Source organism: Paramormyrops kingsleyae, chromosome 24, assembly GCF_048594095.1.
Source record: "Paramormyrops kingsleyae isolate MSU_618 chromosome 24, PKINGS_0.4, whole genome shotgun sequence".
In the NCBI taxonomy this organism is placed as follows: Eukaryota; Metazoa; Chordata; class Actinopteri; order Osteoglossiformes; family Mormyridae; genus Paramormyrops; species Paramormyrops kingsleyae.
Window position 1 is genome coordinate 15,257,486 of NC_132820.1, and position 16,230 is coordinate 15,273,715.

At 49.2% G+C, this 16,230-nt stretch overlaps 3 protein-coding genes across 5 annotated transcripts; 2 read left to right on the plus strand and 1 right to left on the minus strand.

Annotated features, from left to right (window-relative positions):
* Nucleotides 1-695: 695 nt before the first annotated feature.
* On the minus strand, nucleotides 696-4,010 carry LOC111857249 (PI-PLC X domain-containing protein 2-like). The gene is made up of 4 exons (XM_023837894.2): nucleotides 3,900-4,010; nucleotides 1,904-2,370; nucleotides 1,418-1,659; nucleotides 696-849 (listed from the first exon to the last, which is right to left on the minus strand). Exons 1-4 carry the CDS (start codon nucleotides 3,991-3,993, stop codon nucleotides 696-698), a joined length of 957 nt encoding a protein of 318 aa, XP_023693662.1. The 5' UTR covers nucleotides 3,994-4,010.
* A 498-nt stretch (nucleotides 4,011-4,508) lies between these two features.
* LOC111857248 (palmitoyltransferase ZDHHC20-A-like) lies at nucleotides 4,509-11,413 on the plus strand. 3 transcript variants are annotated; one of them, XM_072706545.1, is made up of 14 exons: nucleotides 4,509-4,645; nucleotides 5,297-5,323; nucleotides 5,562-5,656; nucleotides 6,273-6,393; nucleotides 6,481-6,550; nucleotides 6,627-6,659; nucleotides 6,964-7,084; nucleotides 7,916-7,951; nucleotides 8,309-8,441; nucleotides 8,905-9,031; nucleotides 9,138-9,224; nucleotides 9,300-9,391; nucleotides 9,608-9,655; nucleotides 9,735-11,413. In XM_072706545.1, exons 1-13 carry the CDS (start codon nucleotides 4,528-4,530, stop codon nucleotides 9,649-9,651), a joined length of 1,104 nt encoding a protein of 367 aa, XP_072562646.1. In that variant the 5' UTR covers nucleotides 4,509-4,527; the 3' UTR covers nucleotides 9,652-9,655; nucleotides 9,735-11,413. The 3 variants fall into 3 exon arrangements, with proteins under 3 accessions (XP_072562646.1, XP_072562647.1, XP_072562648.1); XM_072706547.1 differs by lacking the exon at nucleotides 4,509-4,645 and adding an exon at nucleotides 4,662-5,023; XM_072706546.1 differs by lacking the exon at nucleotides 7,916-7,951.
* A 909-nt stretch (nucleotides 11,414-12,322) lies between these two features.
* LOC111857284 (solute carrier family 51 subunit alpha) lies at nucleotides 12,323-15,795 on the plus strand. The gene is made up of 8 exons (XM_023837969.2): nucleotides 12,323-12,446; nucleotides 13,364-13,515; nucleotides 13,914-13,987; nucleotides 14,137-14,295; nucleotides 14,507-14,618; nucleotides 14,733-14,879; nucleotides 14,947-15,052; nucleotides 15,357-15,795. Exons 1-8 carry the CDS (start codon nucleotides 12,374-12,376, stop codon nucleotides 15,509-15,511), a joined length of 978 nt encoding a protein of 325 aa, XP_023693737.1. The 5' UTR covers nucleotides 12,323-12,373; the 3' UTR covers nucleotides 15,512-15,795.
* Nucleotides 15,796-16,230: the final 435 nt, after the last annotated feature.

The following is a 16,230-nucleotide window of genomic DNA, read 5'->3' on the forward strand; positions in this document are numbered from 1 at the left end:
GCAAAGTTTCCGTTATGTCAATGATGCAGCTCGTGTCAATGTTAAAGATAGTTCTACTAAAGCCTGTGAAATAAATATAAAATATATAAAAAATCACCTTGGATATCCACATTTTGTCAGATATCGCCACTAGATTACCAGTGGAAACTGAAAAAGTGCCCAGGCTCTACCCCACACTATGGCCAGTATGCACAGCTGGGTTTTCTTTTGCACATGTCATTATGCCCCAAGGTCCGTTCTTATGATGTCACAGGGTGTGCAGCTCTCTGAATGACACAGGCAGGCTGGGCCTTTGTGACCTTCACAACAACAGACCTTGTGTCAATAAAAACTAGCAATACAGGAAGCACCACGTGAGTTAAGATAGTGAGGGGGTCCTTAGCAGGAGCCCCCCAATGAAGGAGATTAATAAAATGTGTTCATGAAAGTTTGTGGAGCTTCGGAAAGGGAGGTTCGGTGCAGATCATTATGCGGATCATTATTATCCAGGCTGAGGCTTGACTGTACTGAGTCTACCTGCTTGGCTGAACCGATCAGATTTATGTTACTATGGTATCCCTACAGACAGATCCATGCCTAACACCTGAAGCACGTAGCCTTCAGACATTTGCTGTCAAGTATCATCAGCACCAGCAACCCCACAGCAGCACTGGGTAGGAGACACATTGCCATGACGACAGGCTTCAGCTTCCAGGTCACGTGAGAGGAAGGTCAGGCAGCAGAAGGTCATTCAGCCTGATAACAGTAGAAGCAAAGTCCACCAGTTCCACAAAGTCAGAGGTGATGATGTTGACCCCATTGATTCCTGGCTTCTGGGCCTCCACCCAGGTCATGATGGTGGGGAGGTTTCTGCAAAGCAAGCGAGAAGGAATGTTTATTAGCAAATGGATGGATAGTGGGGCCAACTCAAACACTCAGGCATACACAGAGCAACTCACTCACAAACATCATTTCTTTGACGGATTTCCCATGTTCGTGTCATTTTCATGAACCTAAGTCAGACTGCTTGTGGGTGTTTTATTTACACAAAAATGTTCTGAGGGCAGAGAGACAACTAATCAGACAGTAGAGAAGGTGGGACCAAGCAACTAGAGGAGGTGGGACCAACCAATCAGATGTCTTAGACCCACCTCCTCTACAATCTGATTGGTTATCTCTCTGAACCAATAATTTTTCTTTCTGCCTTCAGAACATTTTTGTGTAAGTAAAACTCCCACAAGCAGTCAGATTCAGAAACTCACTGAGAGTAATAAAAGGTTTCATCACTTAGCTTTTTTTGATTAAATTGCACTGTGTTTATTGAGCCAAGTGAATTGATTCATGCAGCTGTTTTGCTGCTGGGCATTTGCATGTTCTTCACACTGTATACACCAGAGTTCAAATACACACAGGTAAACTCCACTGATATGAAACACACCTCTCCACTAAGTGGTCGCGAAGGCCCTGGATGAGACCCCAGATGATGGTCTTCACACGGGGGGTGAGGATGGCCTGGGACACGTGGAAGGAGCCATATTCAGCGCGTTCCCCCAGGGTGGTCTCCAGGAACTGGATCAGTTTGTAGGCATCGGTCGTGTTGGCCCAGGGAGCTGGGATCTTACTGCCTGGCCAGAGAAATGGCCGCTTCTCTGCCCAGGGGTGGTGGTAGAACACGATGACCTGTGAGAGAAGGTTTACAGAAGGTCTAGTGGCCTCCTGTGAGTGATGTCTATAAGAATCATGAAAAGGACATGAAAAATATCAAGATGGTCACCTGGCACTTTGTAGAGTGACCTGAACAGGAAGACCTTCATCACTTCACTTGCTGCTCCCATATAGTCTTCAGAACTTCATTAAATAACATATTGCTACCTAAAAGATGCCATAACTGCCTGGTGTCTAGTGATGAGGTGCATTCTCCCACCTGGTACCCGTTCCTCCAGAGGAAGTCAAGCGTGATCTCCTCTACAACATTAGCCTTGCAGAGCTTGTGGCCAAACACCTCTTGTAGCGTGGCGATCAGGTAGCGGTGGTGGTCCTCACTCATGGCATAGTGATGGTTGAAGTCCAGAAAGACCACCTCCTTGGGGTGCTCGCCAAGGAAGCGGTCGATCTCGCCAAGGCCGTCTCGCACCCGGTGCCCGTAGAGGCCATGGATGAAGTAGACTTCATAGCCCGGCTCGCTCGGCTTGGACGACACGCGCAGGTCGAAGTAGCGGATGCCCCCCTCCAGCTGCTCGCGGAAGGTCAGGCTCTGGGTCATGGACCACTTCTTCATCACCTTCTTGGCCAGCAGGCGAAAGATGACTACCAGATGTTTGACCACAGCTGTCTGGTCTGGAGCCACGGGAGCTTTTTCATCCACCCAGAAGCTGAAGGAATCGTGCGACCCTGTGGTACATAAGACTGCCTTACTGTCCACTCACTCAGCAGCTGGCCCACTTAGAATACAACTACAGTAGCAAGCCTGTGATTGGAGCTTCCCCCCGTCAGGTGTCTCAGTCCAGCCAATCAACTCCCAGCATCTCTACTCTGTTTTTGCTTTGGCATTGACATTCTCCTGCTTCTGATTGGATAATAGCTTGTTCTTACCTTTTCTTCACTGCAGTTGAAAATTGTACTAGAAATCTACCTTATGTGGTTCATGACCTTCCAGGGGATGTAAACAAGAGCAAAGTCTGCTTGATCCAACTATGCAAATAAGTGCAGCAGGGATTCAGGTCAGCTGCAGCCAATAAGAAACTACGGCCTGAAATCCCCATATTATCCAGGAGCAGAACACATAAAGGCGAAGGTGCAGACAACCATGACATCTAAACAGTCACAGAGCACATATTCACCTCATTTTGTGAACCCAGGAGACACAGATGACTGGGCTGACCACAAAACCATCTGACGTCTACTTCTGTCTGATAAAATAGCTCGTGTATTTCTGTAAATGTGTACATGTTTCCCTAACCTTGTGCAATCATTTTTCTTAAAAATCGTAAACCTTAAAGAACAGACCTGAAACCTTAAAGAATGAACCTCTTGAGGTGTATGTCCTCAAAGTGAGTCGATGTTTACACTAATAGCCAAAATTGTGGAGACAGATAACATTTTTGGCATTACGCTTTAAAAATTGTTAAATTGTTAATGTTTACAAATATCATACTTTGGACGTTTAAACTGGAGTAACTGGAATAAAGGTCTGCTATCTCTAAACTGCAAGTGTTTCCACAATTTTGGCCACTAGTGTAAGAAAACTAAAAGTGTTCTGAGATTCTTTAAGGCAGAGTTAAGCTGAAAATCAATGTGAAGTTCTAACAGTGTGTGTATGTGCGGGTGAGTGCTTCTGCGTAAGTGTGCCGATCAGCGTAACAACTGTCTCTGCACATAGCCTTCCAGAAAACTGGGTGGCTGCGTGCAGTCAGGTTCAAATGCCATGGGTTTGACTGACCTTTGGCAGCCCAGGTGAGGGACTGGGGCTGATCAAACTTCATCTTAGGCAGAGACGGCTTTGTGTTTGATTTGTCATTGTACCTTTGTTGCAACAAGGACAGGCACAGATGCATGCAGGAGATATGCACGGAGGAACATCATAACTAAAGTGACCCACATAGGGCATTTAAAATGAAGGATCGGTTTGAGCAAAGCTCATCTGCAGGCAATCAGCATGCTCTGAGGGCTGATCCATTTGCGGCATGCAGGGTAATGCTAATTTCCAACCAGGGCACCACTGGAGCCCATTACAGACAAGCACCATGTCACACACAGGTATTAGGAACTCCGGATTTAAAAAAATGACCAAGAACTGGTCACGTGCGCTCAGCTTGCTTTTCCTCATAGTCACGCAGATTATTTTCACCCCACTGGCTGCCTGCTCTGCTCAGTCCGTAGGGAAATGAAGTGTTACTCACCTGCGCGACGGACACACTCACCTGGCACTGCGAGGTACTTCAGGGGCATGGTGCAGAGGATGGGGCACAAGGAGCCCATCCAGTCCGCGTTGGTGCTGCCCACACCACAGCCCATGTTCTGGGTCTTAAAGTCTTTACGTTTTACACAGAAATAGTCCAAAATCCTGAACATCTGCATGACTACATCACTCTTCCCACTGGCCGAGCGGACAGGCACTGCACTAATGTTAATCCTATCAGCTCCTCTTCACGTGCTTGATCTGCCCTCCTGTGCATCAGAAGCCTTCATGAAATCTCTCCCTGACCATGAATTACAACATTATTATCATTATTATCATTATCATTATTATGATCCATAATAACAATAATATTGTTATTGATAATATTAGCATTAATAACATTATTATTAATAATAATACTATTAATAATAGTAATGATATTAATATTATTATCAATATTATTATTGTTATTCATATTATTATTAATATTATTGTTCGATGTGTTATGCATCTTTATCCAGTGTTCCTGCTCAGCACTGGAGGCAAGGGGACACTATGTGTGACTCGGGGGGAGGGTGTGTTGTGATGTCACATGGCTGCTTTGTTTAGCCGATGTCACATGACCGGCGAACTCCTCTAACGGATTAAACATGGCGCCGTCTCACATTATACGGTGCTGTCAGCGGAGTTTGTCCTGGATCCCAGTCGTGTTCATCGTCCTGGTTGTGTGCTGGTCCTATTACGCCTACGTCGTCGAGTTGTGTGTCTGTGAGTCCGTCTAAAGCTAGTCTGCGCCCGGTAAAAGCGATCAGGGGGTGGTGCTTAGCTAGTTCGTTACATAGGTAGATAGATAGGTAGGTAGGTAGGTAGGTAGATAAGTAGTTAGCGATTGAGCTGTGCTGCTGAAATGGATGTCGTGTCTGTAGCGCTGTATCTGTATCCGTCTTTATCTGCTGCTCATTTGCTTCTCCAGTCCGTTCTGCTCAAATGGCCAGGAAATTTGCAGCAGCGTCTCACAGCAGCTGTCAGAAGTGTTAATAAAATGCAGTGAATAATGCAAGGAGTGCAGCGGACGGTGCAGTGAATAAAGGGAGGAGTGCAGTGGACGGTGCAATGAGTAATGCAAGGAGTGAGGCAAAGAAGGGGGTATGTGGACCTTATAGTGAAGAAAAGTGTGGTATCCACTGCATGGTGAAGGTGTGTGCACTTGCCAGAGACATTAATGACAGTGTTCCCAGCAATGAAGAGATTTCTCTGGCTGCCACGCAGTGAGCATTTTGGATGATAGAGCTGTATAGGGTGATACTGAAGGGGATAATGTGGCTGCTTTATGACTTAAATATGTTTAAATTAATTACATTAAAAATGAATGTAATGCCTCAGTCTTCATATAATCATAATTCTCTCTGTTCTCCCTAGACACAATCCCAAAGACTGAAGAGCAAAGTGAGTGACGTTCTGTGTGCAGGGTGGGGCTCTCGTGGGTGGGTGTTGAATGCTCCTTAAATTCAGTGTTAAGTCCTCAGACGACGCTGTACTGTGCGTTAGCCTGTGAGAAATGGACCACAGCGTGACGCTTCCATCCGCTTCTGTGGATGGACATTTTATCTAAGAAAGCGCTTCTCATCTGCGTGCATCCAGGGGAAACTTGCTGCCACACCCTCACTGTCTGCCTCTCTTCCAGTCGTCTATCTGACAGGGTTCCACCTCTTCTTCTTCATGTTTGTGTGGTCATACTGGATGACCATCTTCACCAAACCAGCTAACCCATCCAAAGAGGTAAGCCTTTGGGGGCGCTGTAGCGGCTGGGCTGCGTGCGGCATAGTGTGCTGGGCTGTGTGTGGAGTGGCGTGCTGGGCAGTATAGCGTGCTGGGCTGGGCTGGGCTGCGTGTGGCGTGCTGGGCTGGGCTGGGCTGGGCTGGGCTGCGTGTGGCATGCTGGGCTGGGCTGCATGTGGCGTGCTGGGCTGGGCTGCGTGCGGAGTGGCGTGTTGGGCGGCGTGCTGGGCTGGGCTGGGCTGCGTGTGGCGTGCTGGGCTGGGCTGGGCTGGGCTGCGTGTGGCATGCTGGGCTGGGCTGCGTGTGGCATGCTGGGCTGGGCTGCGTGTGGCGTGCTGGGCTGGGCTGCGTGCGGCGTGCTGGGCTGGGCTGCGTGCGGAGTGGCGTGTTGGGCGGCGTGCTGGGTTGCGTGCCGCGTGGCGTGCTGGGCGGTATAGCGTGCTGGGCTGCGTGCGGAGTGGCGTGCTGGACGGCGTGCGGAGTGGCGTGTTGGGCGGCGTGCTGGACGGCGTGCGGAGTGGCGTGTTGGGCGGTGTCCAGTATGCTGTGTGTGATACCATGCAGGGTGTTGTGTGAGGTAGTGCCTCAGTAAATATAGTTTTTCTCCCTTGTACAGTTCAGTCTCTCCAAAGTGGATAAGGAGCAGTATGAGACTGCAGAGCGTCCCGAGATTCAGCAGGAAATCCTGAGGAGAGCAGCCAGAGAACTTCCCATCTACACCCGCACTGGCACCAGAGGTCAGTATATACCCCTAACCCTAATGCCCTCACCCATGTCACTTCCTGCTGCACTAATGACCTGCTGTCTCTCTCTCTGCCCTGCAGCCATCCGGTACTGTGACCGCTGTCAGGTGATCAAACCCGACCGCTGTCACCACTGCTCCGCCTGTGACGTGTGAGTGACATCTCTTTCTTTTTTCTGCCCCTTATTCGCTCCCTGTGTCTGACACCCGTCTCTCCCCTGTTCTCAGGTGTATTTTGAAAATGGATCATCACTGCCCCTGGTATGTGTACTATTATCTTGAATGGCCATTCTGCCCTCGTGGGGACCTGGGAGGGGGAGTACGGTCTGGTAGTCGACTTACCGTGTGGGGGGGGGGGGGGTTTGGCAAGAGCTGTATCCTATGGAAAATGTCAGTGGCAGCAGACTGAGGTGGGCTGGAATCTGAAGTCTGAGCTAATCTGCTCCTGATTTGAGACTGTCTTGCTGTATAGGGACCTTTTGCCCAGGGGTGTGGGCATCTGTGGGCATCTGTGGATGTCTGGGCATTACAGCAGTGATTCACTGTCAGCCACCTGTCTTTCCAGGGTCAATAACTGTGTCGGCTTTTCCAACTACAAGTTCTTTGTGCTCTTCCTGGCCTACGCAATGCTCTACTGCCTCTTTATCGCCAGCACCGTGCTGCGCTACTTCATCAAATTCTGGACGGTAAGTAGCCGGTCTCAGCTCTCCGGGGTGGGTGGTACAGCCAAGATGTGGCCAGTATCCGCAGGCCGCAGTGAGCCTGCTGACCATCAGTCACTGCCAGTGGTGGTGCTCCCTGCCTCCCGTTTTGCTCCCTGCCTCCCGTTTTGCTCCCTGTCTCCCGTTTTGCTCCCTGTCTCCCGTTTTGCTCCCTGTCTCCCGTTTTGCTCCCTGCCTCCCGTTTGGCTCCCTGCCTGCCGTTTTGCTCCCTGCCTGCCGTTTTGCTCCCTGCCTGCCGTTTTGCTCCCTGCCTCCCGTTTTGCTCCCTGCCTGTCGTTTTGCTCCCTGCCTCCCGTTTGGCTCCCTGCCTGCCGTTTTGCTCCCTGTCTCCCGTTTTGCTCCCTGTCTCCCGTTTTGCTCCCTGCCTCCCGTTTTGCTCCCTGCCTGCCGTTTTGCTCCCTGCCTGTCGTTTTGCTCCCTGCCTCCCGTTTTGCTCCCTGCCTGCCGTTTTGCTCCCTGCCTGCCGTTTTGCTCCCTGCCTCCCGTTTGGCTCCCTGCCTCCCGTTTGGCTCCCTGCCTCCCGTTTGGCTCCCTGCCTCCCGTTTTGCTCCCTGCCTCCCATTTGGCTCCCTGCCTCCCCTTTTGCTCCCTGCCTCCTGTTTGGCTCCCTGCATTCTGTGATCCCGATTTATCTTCCGTCAGTAGGATCCCTCGCTTCCAGTCCACTTTCTGCGTATTAAACACGTCGCTAACTGTGTCCTGGCTGCTCCTTCTCCAGTTACTCCTTGCTGCCCTCTGTCTTGCTCGCCCCCTGCTGGCCCCTTCGTCTAATGCCGTCTCTTTGTTTGCACTAAGCTTTGCCGGAGGAGATCAGCTGAAAGTTGTCCCCAGGTAACTGCGCTGTGTTGTCTCTCTGTGAGTGCTGTGATTCTCACTGTGCTCCTGTGCTGCCAGCTGCAGGTCACTCCCTAGCTGGACACTGTCTGTCTCACTGTAGCTCTGTCCATGTGCCCTTTCGCATGTTTCTGCTGTATAACTGTCTCACTAATGGAGGCGTAAGACTTATTTGCAGAACGACCCCCTTGCCTGCTGCACTGTGGGGTATCGTGGCTCCCAGTGGTTCTAGCTGGTCGGAGGGGGGGTCTTCCTGATTCCTCCTTTTTCTTTCAGGATCTCTGAGCGAGTGCTCAGTATGACCTCAGTTTGACCCCCCCCCCCCCATCTTCATGCCACTCCCTGTCTCCTCAGAGCGAGCTGCCTGACACTCAAGCCAAATTCCACGTGCTGTTCCTGTTCTTCGTGTCGGCCATGTTCTTCATCAGCATCCTGTCCCTCTTCTGCTACCACATGTGGCTGGTGGGGAAGAACCGGTCCACCATAGGTAACCATGGCTGGGAATTCAAGCTTGGCCTGTGATGCGAAGGCCGCCTAAGTGGCTGCTGGGCTGGGCAGCTTTCTCCCGTGTGATGTGCTCTCTCTCCCTCCGTCTTTCTCCTGCTCTCTGCCTGTCTCCCTCTCCTGCTTTCTGCCTGTCTCTCCATCCCTCTGCCTCTGTCCTGCTCTTTCACCCCCTCTCTGACCATCTCTTGCTCTCCTCCTCTCCGCTTGTCTCTCTCCTGCTCTGCCTGTCTCTCTCCCTCCCTCTCTGCCTGTCTCTCTGCCTGTCTCTCTGCCTGTCTCTCTGCCTGTCTCTCTGCCTGTCTCTCTGCCTGTCTCTCTGCCTGTCTCTCCCTCCCTCTGCCTCTGTCCTGCTCTTTCACCCCCTCTCTGACCATCTCTTGCTCTCTGCTCCACTCCGCTTGTCTCTCTCGCTCTCATTCCCATTCTACCCCAACCCTTTACAGAAGCATTCAGGGCCCCGGTGTTCAGAAACGGCCCTGATAAGAATGGCTTCTCCCTGGGCCTCAGTAAGAACGTTGCCCAGGTGTTTGGAGACCAGAAGAGGTCCTGGCTGCTGCCTTTCTACTCCAGGTGAGCTTGCTGTGCCTTTTTGTCCTATTCTGGCATCTCTGACTCTTTCTGGTTTCTGTTATCTGGAGAATAAGGTGAACCCCCCCCCCCCCCCTTTCCGGTGCAGTCTGGGTGATGGCCATATCTTCCCAACACGGCTGGTCAGTTATGACCCAGAGCAGCTACCCGCTGACCTGCAGGCCTGTTCTGACAGGTAAATGAGGTGTGATTTATTTCTTTTTAAATGTCCTCTCCTTCTGTGACGCTGATTGACATGCTTTCCTCACAGTGATGGACAGGCCTACCCCAGACCTCTTAGCGAATCCCAAAACCACCTCCTATCCAATGACGTGCATTTCGTGGATGACGTCCCCAGCACTGGTGAGCTCTCACGCCATCGTCACGTGTCATGTCTGCCTCGCTCGGAGTAAACTTGCAAACTCAGCTGGATGCGATGTGGAAACGTCAGGCTGTTGCTCTGTGTCCCTCCCTGTCTCTCGCCTTCCCCCCCCCCCCCCCCCCCCTCCAAGAGGCCGCTTTCCTGCCGGTGGAGTAGGTACACAAGCTACTCTCACTGCTATTTGAATATCTTTTCAGATGCCGGACAGGCAGTGAGAGTCACCATGGAGAGTGAGTCATAGCTAGGTGAGTCGTGAACATTTATTTGTGTCCCGGTGATGGATGGATGGACGGATGGATATTGAAGCCAGATTCTTTCCCGCAGATCTACAGGCAGTGCAGGGGAACACAGCCTGCCTCCCGTGCGTGGAAATCTAACCTCCGACACGCTGATACAGCAGAGTCATCAAGTCTGATGCCTTAAGTCCCACACGGCCCTGCCTCCGTCGCCATGGATACCACATCCTCATCACCACGAACAGATACCCGCAGGCACGTGAACTTCAGCGTCGCCCAGGATATTGCCGTATTAAATGCGCATCACCCATGCACTGTTCAACACGCATGCTGCCGTAAGCTGACGTGTCGCAGCTCTCCTCGCTGGCTCACACACATTCCACAAGGACCCCCTAATGGCCCCCCCGCCAGCACAGAGTGGTGGGGCTGTGTGTTTAAGCGAAACTCCTTCTTGCTCTCAGCCAAAATGTTCTTCAGAATTTTTACTGCGTATTTTTACATCAAAATTCTCAGCAGGAATAATGTCCGCTCGCACTACAGAGTCTGTGGACATCATCGTCACGCAGGGCAGTGCAGAGTGGGGATGGTTACAGATACACTTCAGATGGTGCTCAGGTGTATCTGGCCGTCTTTGGGTGAGACTTCTTAAGGGCTCTTGTGTCTGTTTGTTTGTGTGTGTGAGATCTTACACCCCCTGGTGTCTAGGTAAGAGAGGAAAGTGTTACCCCAAGCCCTCCCCTTCACTTTGCAGTGTAAACAGTCCTGAGGTTGTCGTCCCCCCCCCCTTCCCCAACCTCCACACTTATGGGAACTCGAGCAAAGAGCACCTGTCGTGCCTTCAGCACACAGTGCATTACACCCTGCAGCACAGGAAAAGCCGGCTGTTCATTAGTTTGCAGGATCAAATGTTAACTTCCTGCGGAATTCACCCTGACCGTAGGCGCACAGGAAGAAGCTTGTTTACATCCATCCAGTCATCCCTTCGGCACACTCCGACGCAGCCCTGTCAACCCTCTCCAACCCCCCCCCGGGTGAGAGTCTCAATGCTGCACCCGACCGGCTCAGACAGCTCTTTAGTGGGCTAGATATGTGGCTCTGTGGGTTAGGCTGCTGTGCCTGTAATCAGAAGTTTGTCGGTTCAAATCCCGGAGTAAAGGTACATTTCCTGCAATGTACTTTCACAAAAAAATGTGTGTCTTCTAAATGCACATAATGCCATCAGGATGTAGTCGCATGAGATCAGGATCAGTACTGCACAAACAGCTTTAACGGTTGAATGTGTGTGTGTGTGTGTGTGTGTGTGCGCAAATTCAGTTTGTGTAGCAGGAATTGTGGTAATGTAGTGGACTGACCTCCAGGGGGCGCTCCTTGTGCACAAGGGGTTTGGTGCTTATTAGAGTAAAAGTGCTCTACACTCCTCTCATGTGACCACCATGTCAGAACTATGGGTTTCCCTCCAAAGAAAGTACAGTCATAAAAAGTCAAGGAAAATCTCCACTTCACATGATCTTTTTTTATAATTAATGTAAGCTTTTTTAAATGAATTTTAAAGCCCAGTTCTGCATGTTCTCTGTACTAAGCATTTACTCTAATCCAGGTTTTTGTTTGCATTTGTAAGAGCCCGTTAAGAAGTGTATTTGTTTGCACAAACATTTCTTCTTCAATTCTTATCAGTGTTAAAATTTTGTGTAATTGGTTGTCCATGTTTTTGTAGGTAAAATTCACCAGTAAATGAATGTGGAGACAAATAAATGCTGGTGCTCAGTCCGTTGTGGGTGATCTTTGCTGTTTTTTCTTTCTGACTGTCTCCAGCGTGAAAGTGCAGATCCCAAACCTGATTGATGCATATTAAATATATACGTATGTGTAATATATCAGGTGTGTGATTTTAACTAGAACATTAACTGGCTTCGGCGGAACTAAGTGAATGAACATTGGTCCCCAACAGTAGGGTCAGGTTCAGGATGGGGATTAAGATTCTCCCTTCGGGGGGTCACGTCCTTCACCCCTGTCACACCCAGCTATTCCAGCAGGTGCCGGCAACCTGCCGCCAAGCCAGAATAACCTCGGGGCCGTTGACCTTCCCTGCTGCCTCTGTCTCTTTGTTAAAAGTATGTGGATGTGCAGAAATGAGAAGAACAGACTAGTAGCATGAGGTGAGAAACAGGAAACAAGTGGGGTGTCGTGTTTCGTAATTCACTGTATTTCACCCGACAAAATCCATTAAGTCGCCTAAACCACAGAACCATGCTTTGATGTGTCTGTATCTGTGTCCTGTCCTTTGGGAATATTTCCTTTGGAATGTTCTAGTCTCCTGCTGCTTCAAGATGTGCTGATCCCCCCCCCCTCCCCCCACCACACACACACACACACACACAATATCCCTGTCCTCCACATTTTTGGTGAATGTTTAGCTGTTTTATAAGAGCAAATGCCGACAAATGAGCATCATTTTTAAATCTGTTATCTCCCTGGATGAACCAACCGGCGGTGTCTGAGATTGTGGGTATAAACCCAGCCTGACGTGTGCGTGCAGGGCGCCTGATTGCACAAGCCGGCTTCTGGAATGGAGAGCGCAGTGATTCACCCACAGGTCGCCGGCAGCCTCATAAAGCCACCGCCCCCCCCCCCCCCCCCACCACACACACACACACCTGTGCAGACTTCTGCAGACGGAGTGACACAAGTTCAGCTCCCGTGTTTTTGTGGAGACTTCAGGAGATCGAAATGGAGAATCTGAGCAGCACCATCGACCCCAGCTGTCTGCAGCAGCCTCCGCTGGCGATAGACATCATTATAGGTAAGTGATCCCTGCATCACAGCTGGCTGACAGCGGGGCGGCGAACTCTGAGCTGTTCAGTGTGACGGTTAGGTTTAGGGTTAGAGTTAGGGTTAGGCTTCAGGATGTCCTGTGGTTCAGATTCTGTCTGTCACTTCAGAAGATGCTAACTGCTAATGTGGGCCTGTGATGCTAGTCGTCTGTCAAGGAAATGAAAAAACAGAGAACGCAGGTAACACTTTACTTGAGGGAGCAAAAATCGTATAGTATAGTATTATACTATTACTTGCATATTAACCACAAACTAAATTACCTACTGATCTCATATTAATTTATCATTAATGTGTAACGTGTTCTCACACGGTACTGCATTTGTAACTATATATGTTAATTTTGTAAACCCTTGTGAACTAGTGAAGGAATTACTGAAGAAACAAGTAATGAATAACTGAAGTGAAATAACGATCTTGTATTTGTTCATCATTAATGAATCATGAGGCATATTTCACCCCAAACAATTACAATATTTGTTACTATATCTGTTAATTCTGTAAACCTTTGTGAACTACTAAGGAGCTACTAAAGGAACAAGTCATAATACATGAAATACTGATCTAATGTTTGTTCATCATTAGATTCGTGACGCATCTTAAGTAGCAACTACATTTGTTCATGATTTGTTCATGAATTGTGCTTCAGTAGTAACTGAGTTATTACTAAGTGAAGTGTTACCAAAATAATTTTAAATAGAGGGTAGGATTCAAGGAGTTGGTTGGTCGTTCTGTCGTGAGGAACCTTTATTCTGTATGGTATGTGGCATTCTTCTGGGAGACACATTTTTCATGGGCTTCATTTGTAAAAACTGAGTACCGTTAGGTGTTATTAACACTGCAGATTATGCTGTTTTAAGAGGGTGACAGAAACCTTCTTCTTGACAGAGTTGGACGCCCTTGGGATCATTCTATACGCTGGGCTGACCTTGATGGCAGTGCTGTCCATGCTCATTTACATTGAAGGAACCATCTACATCTTCCGCAAGGTGTCCTACCCTAAAAAGCAGGCCATCATATGGGTGAACGGGGCAGCACCGGTAAGCGGCAGCGCTAATGCGTGCAAATAGAGCCAGTGAACTTGTTTGTATGCATTCGCATTGTGCCAGCTAAAGATATTTCTTTTTTTTTTTTTGCCATTTCTGGTTTTTCCAGCTCTGTTTGGTTGTTCAGCTGCAGTTAATATTCTGTACAGAACAAAGTGAAACTGTCTTTGGGAATGTCACCCAGAAACACAGTGGCTGTAAAACTGGATGTTTAGTTGATTGGTTGGTTGGTGAGCCAATTTGTCCAATTTAAATTAACTGCTTGACAGATTGAATCTCGATGTCCCTCCTCAGCTCTGATACCATTGAGGGAGTCATTCTTCATGCTTTTCAGCCAATAAATACCCACCCATTCTAAGCTCTGCCCCCACCCGGTGCCTGTCTTGTTCCAGATTATTGCCACCATGTCTTGCCTGGGGATGTGGATCCCAAGAGCCACCATGTTCACAGACATGACATCAGGCTGGTAAGTCTGTCACTGTCCCCTTATTCAGATATCTCCCAGTGGATAAGGCTATCCCTATCCCTTAGGTTATCCCTAAGCCTGCATAGTAATCATTATCGAGTTGTTTTGACTCAGGTTCCCTGGCTCTCTCTGATCGCCCATCCCTACAGTTATTTTGCCGTCGTGGTCTATGAGATCCTCGTGCTGTTGTTAGAGGAGTGTGGGGGAGATGAGGCATTTCTTCAACGCTGTGGGAATAACCGTCTCCGGATCAGCACCGGGCCCTGCTGCTGCTGCTGCCCATGCTTGCCCCATGTGCGTCTCACACGGTATGCTTGGGTTGTCCCTGGGTTGTGCTCAGGTCGTGTTTGGCTCATACTCGGGTCCATCCAGTTTCCCGGTGCCCTCCTGAACCCTAATCCTATCTTTAATCCTAACCATAATCCTATCCCAAACCCTAACCCTAACCTTAATCCTTACTTGATCACAGTGTCTGGGTCACAGGCTGATGATCAGTGTTTTGTAACCCTTTTTTCTCAGCCGCGTTCTGTTCCTGTTGAAGCTTGGATCTTTCCAGTACGCACTGATGAAAACCGTTTGCACCGTCTTGGCCATCGTGCTGTGGACCAATGGGAACTTCGATGTCTCAGATGTGAGTCCTTGTGGATACTGCACTTGATTCCTGCCCATGTCACCTGGACGGCCTGCAGCTGTAATGATGTGTGCCTGAGGCCTGATTCCTGATAAAGCCTGTTCCTCCATTCAGCTTGAGGTCACTGGAGCCCTCATCTGGATTAACTGCTCTGTGGGGGTTCTGACCATCGCTGCTCTCTGGCCTGGTGCCATACTCTTCATGCACCTGCGCCAGACTCTCAGCAGCCAGAAGATCATCCCTAAATATGCCATGTACCAGGTAAGCCTACCTGTGTCGCCGATAGCCAATGAGTCTTTAGTTCTACAGTGACTCTGTCCATGCGCAGGTGGTGCTGGTCCTCAGCCAACTGCAGACGGCCATATTCAGCATCTTGTCACTGAACGGCACCATTGCCTGTGCCCCACCCTACTCCTCGCAGGCACGAGGATCCAGTGAGTACCCATGCACTCCCCCTGCTGGGAGATCTTGTCCTTCGGCTTGTTATGTGGAGACCCCATATATACTCACAGTAAAATCTAGCCATAATTTATGTATGAAGCTGTGACTGTTAGTGTGACAACACACAGGCTCAAGTCAAGCTGATTCCACAGAGCGGTTCATTAAGTGACCTAGCTGTGTGTTGTCTTTGCACGGTGACCTCTGACCCCTGCGTGTTGTCTTTGAGTGGTGACCTCTGACCCCTGTGTGTTGTCTTTGAGTGGTGACCTCTGACCCCTGTGTTTTGTCTGTCTGCAGTGATGAGTCAGCAGTTGCTCATCCCAGAGATGTTCATCATCACTCTGGTGACGCGGCTGTTATACAGACGCACATATGAGCCGCTTTCTGCTGCCCCTCTACACCAGGACAACAGGGGCAGGAAACTCCTGCCGTCTGAGTGCGGCGAGGCATAAACCTGCATGTATCTGTGTGTGTGTGTTGTGTTTATATTACATTGTGGGGACCGAATATTCCCCACAATGTAATAAACACCTGTTATTTTTACATTTTTTAGGTCCCCACAAAGATCAATGACTGTAATCAAAAAAGTAAAAATTAATTCTTGTATTTTGTTTGGTAACTTATGGTTAAGGTTAGGGCTGGGTAGAGGTTAAGGGTGTCATGATTGGGATTAGGGTTTTTCCTATAGAAACGAATGGACGGTCCCCATTTAGATAGGAAGACCAACTTGTATCTGTGTGTGTGTGTTTCTACATATCTATGTATTTGTATCTGTATGTATTGGCACCAAAGGTGACTATTTCACGTCCAGAAAGTAAAAATCCAGGCCAAGATTTTGTTTCAACCATCCAGTTAAGTATAAAGAGTCACAGTCATAGAGTACTCAACTGGTTGGTTAAAACTAAATCTTGGTCTGGATTTTTACTTTCTGGACCTGAACTCTCCACCTCTGGTTGGGCAATAACACCTCACTGCTGCTTTTCCATACTGAGGTAACTGATCAGAGGTGTATTAAGCAGCACTTCCTGTAAGTAAGACCCAGGCAACATGACACCATGACAGATGTACCTGCCTGGAACAGCAGGCCCTGCCAGTCAAGAGGTCAGAGTTCAGCTCCATATACTGGGATGACCCAGCACCACCCTGCTGTTACATTACATACAGGATCTCT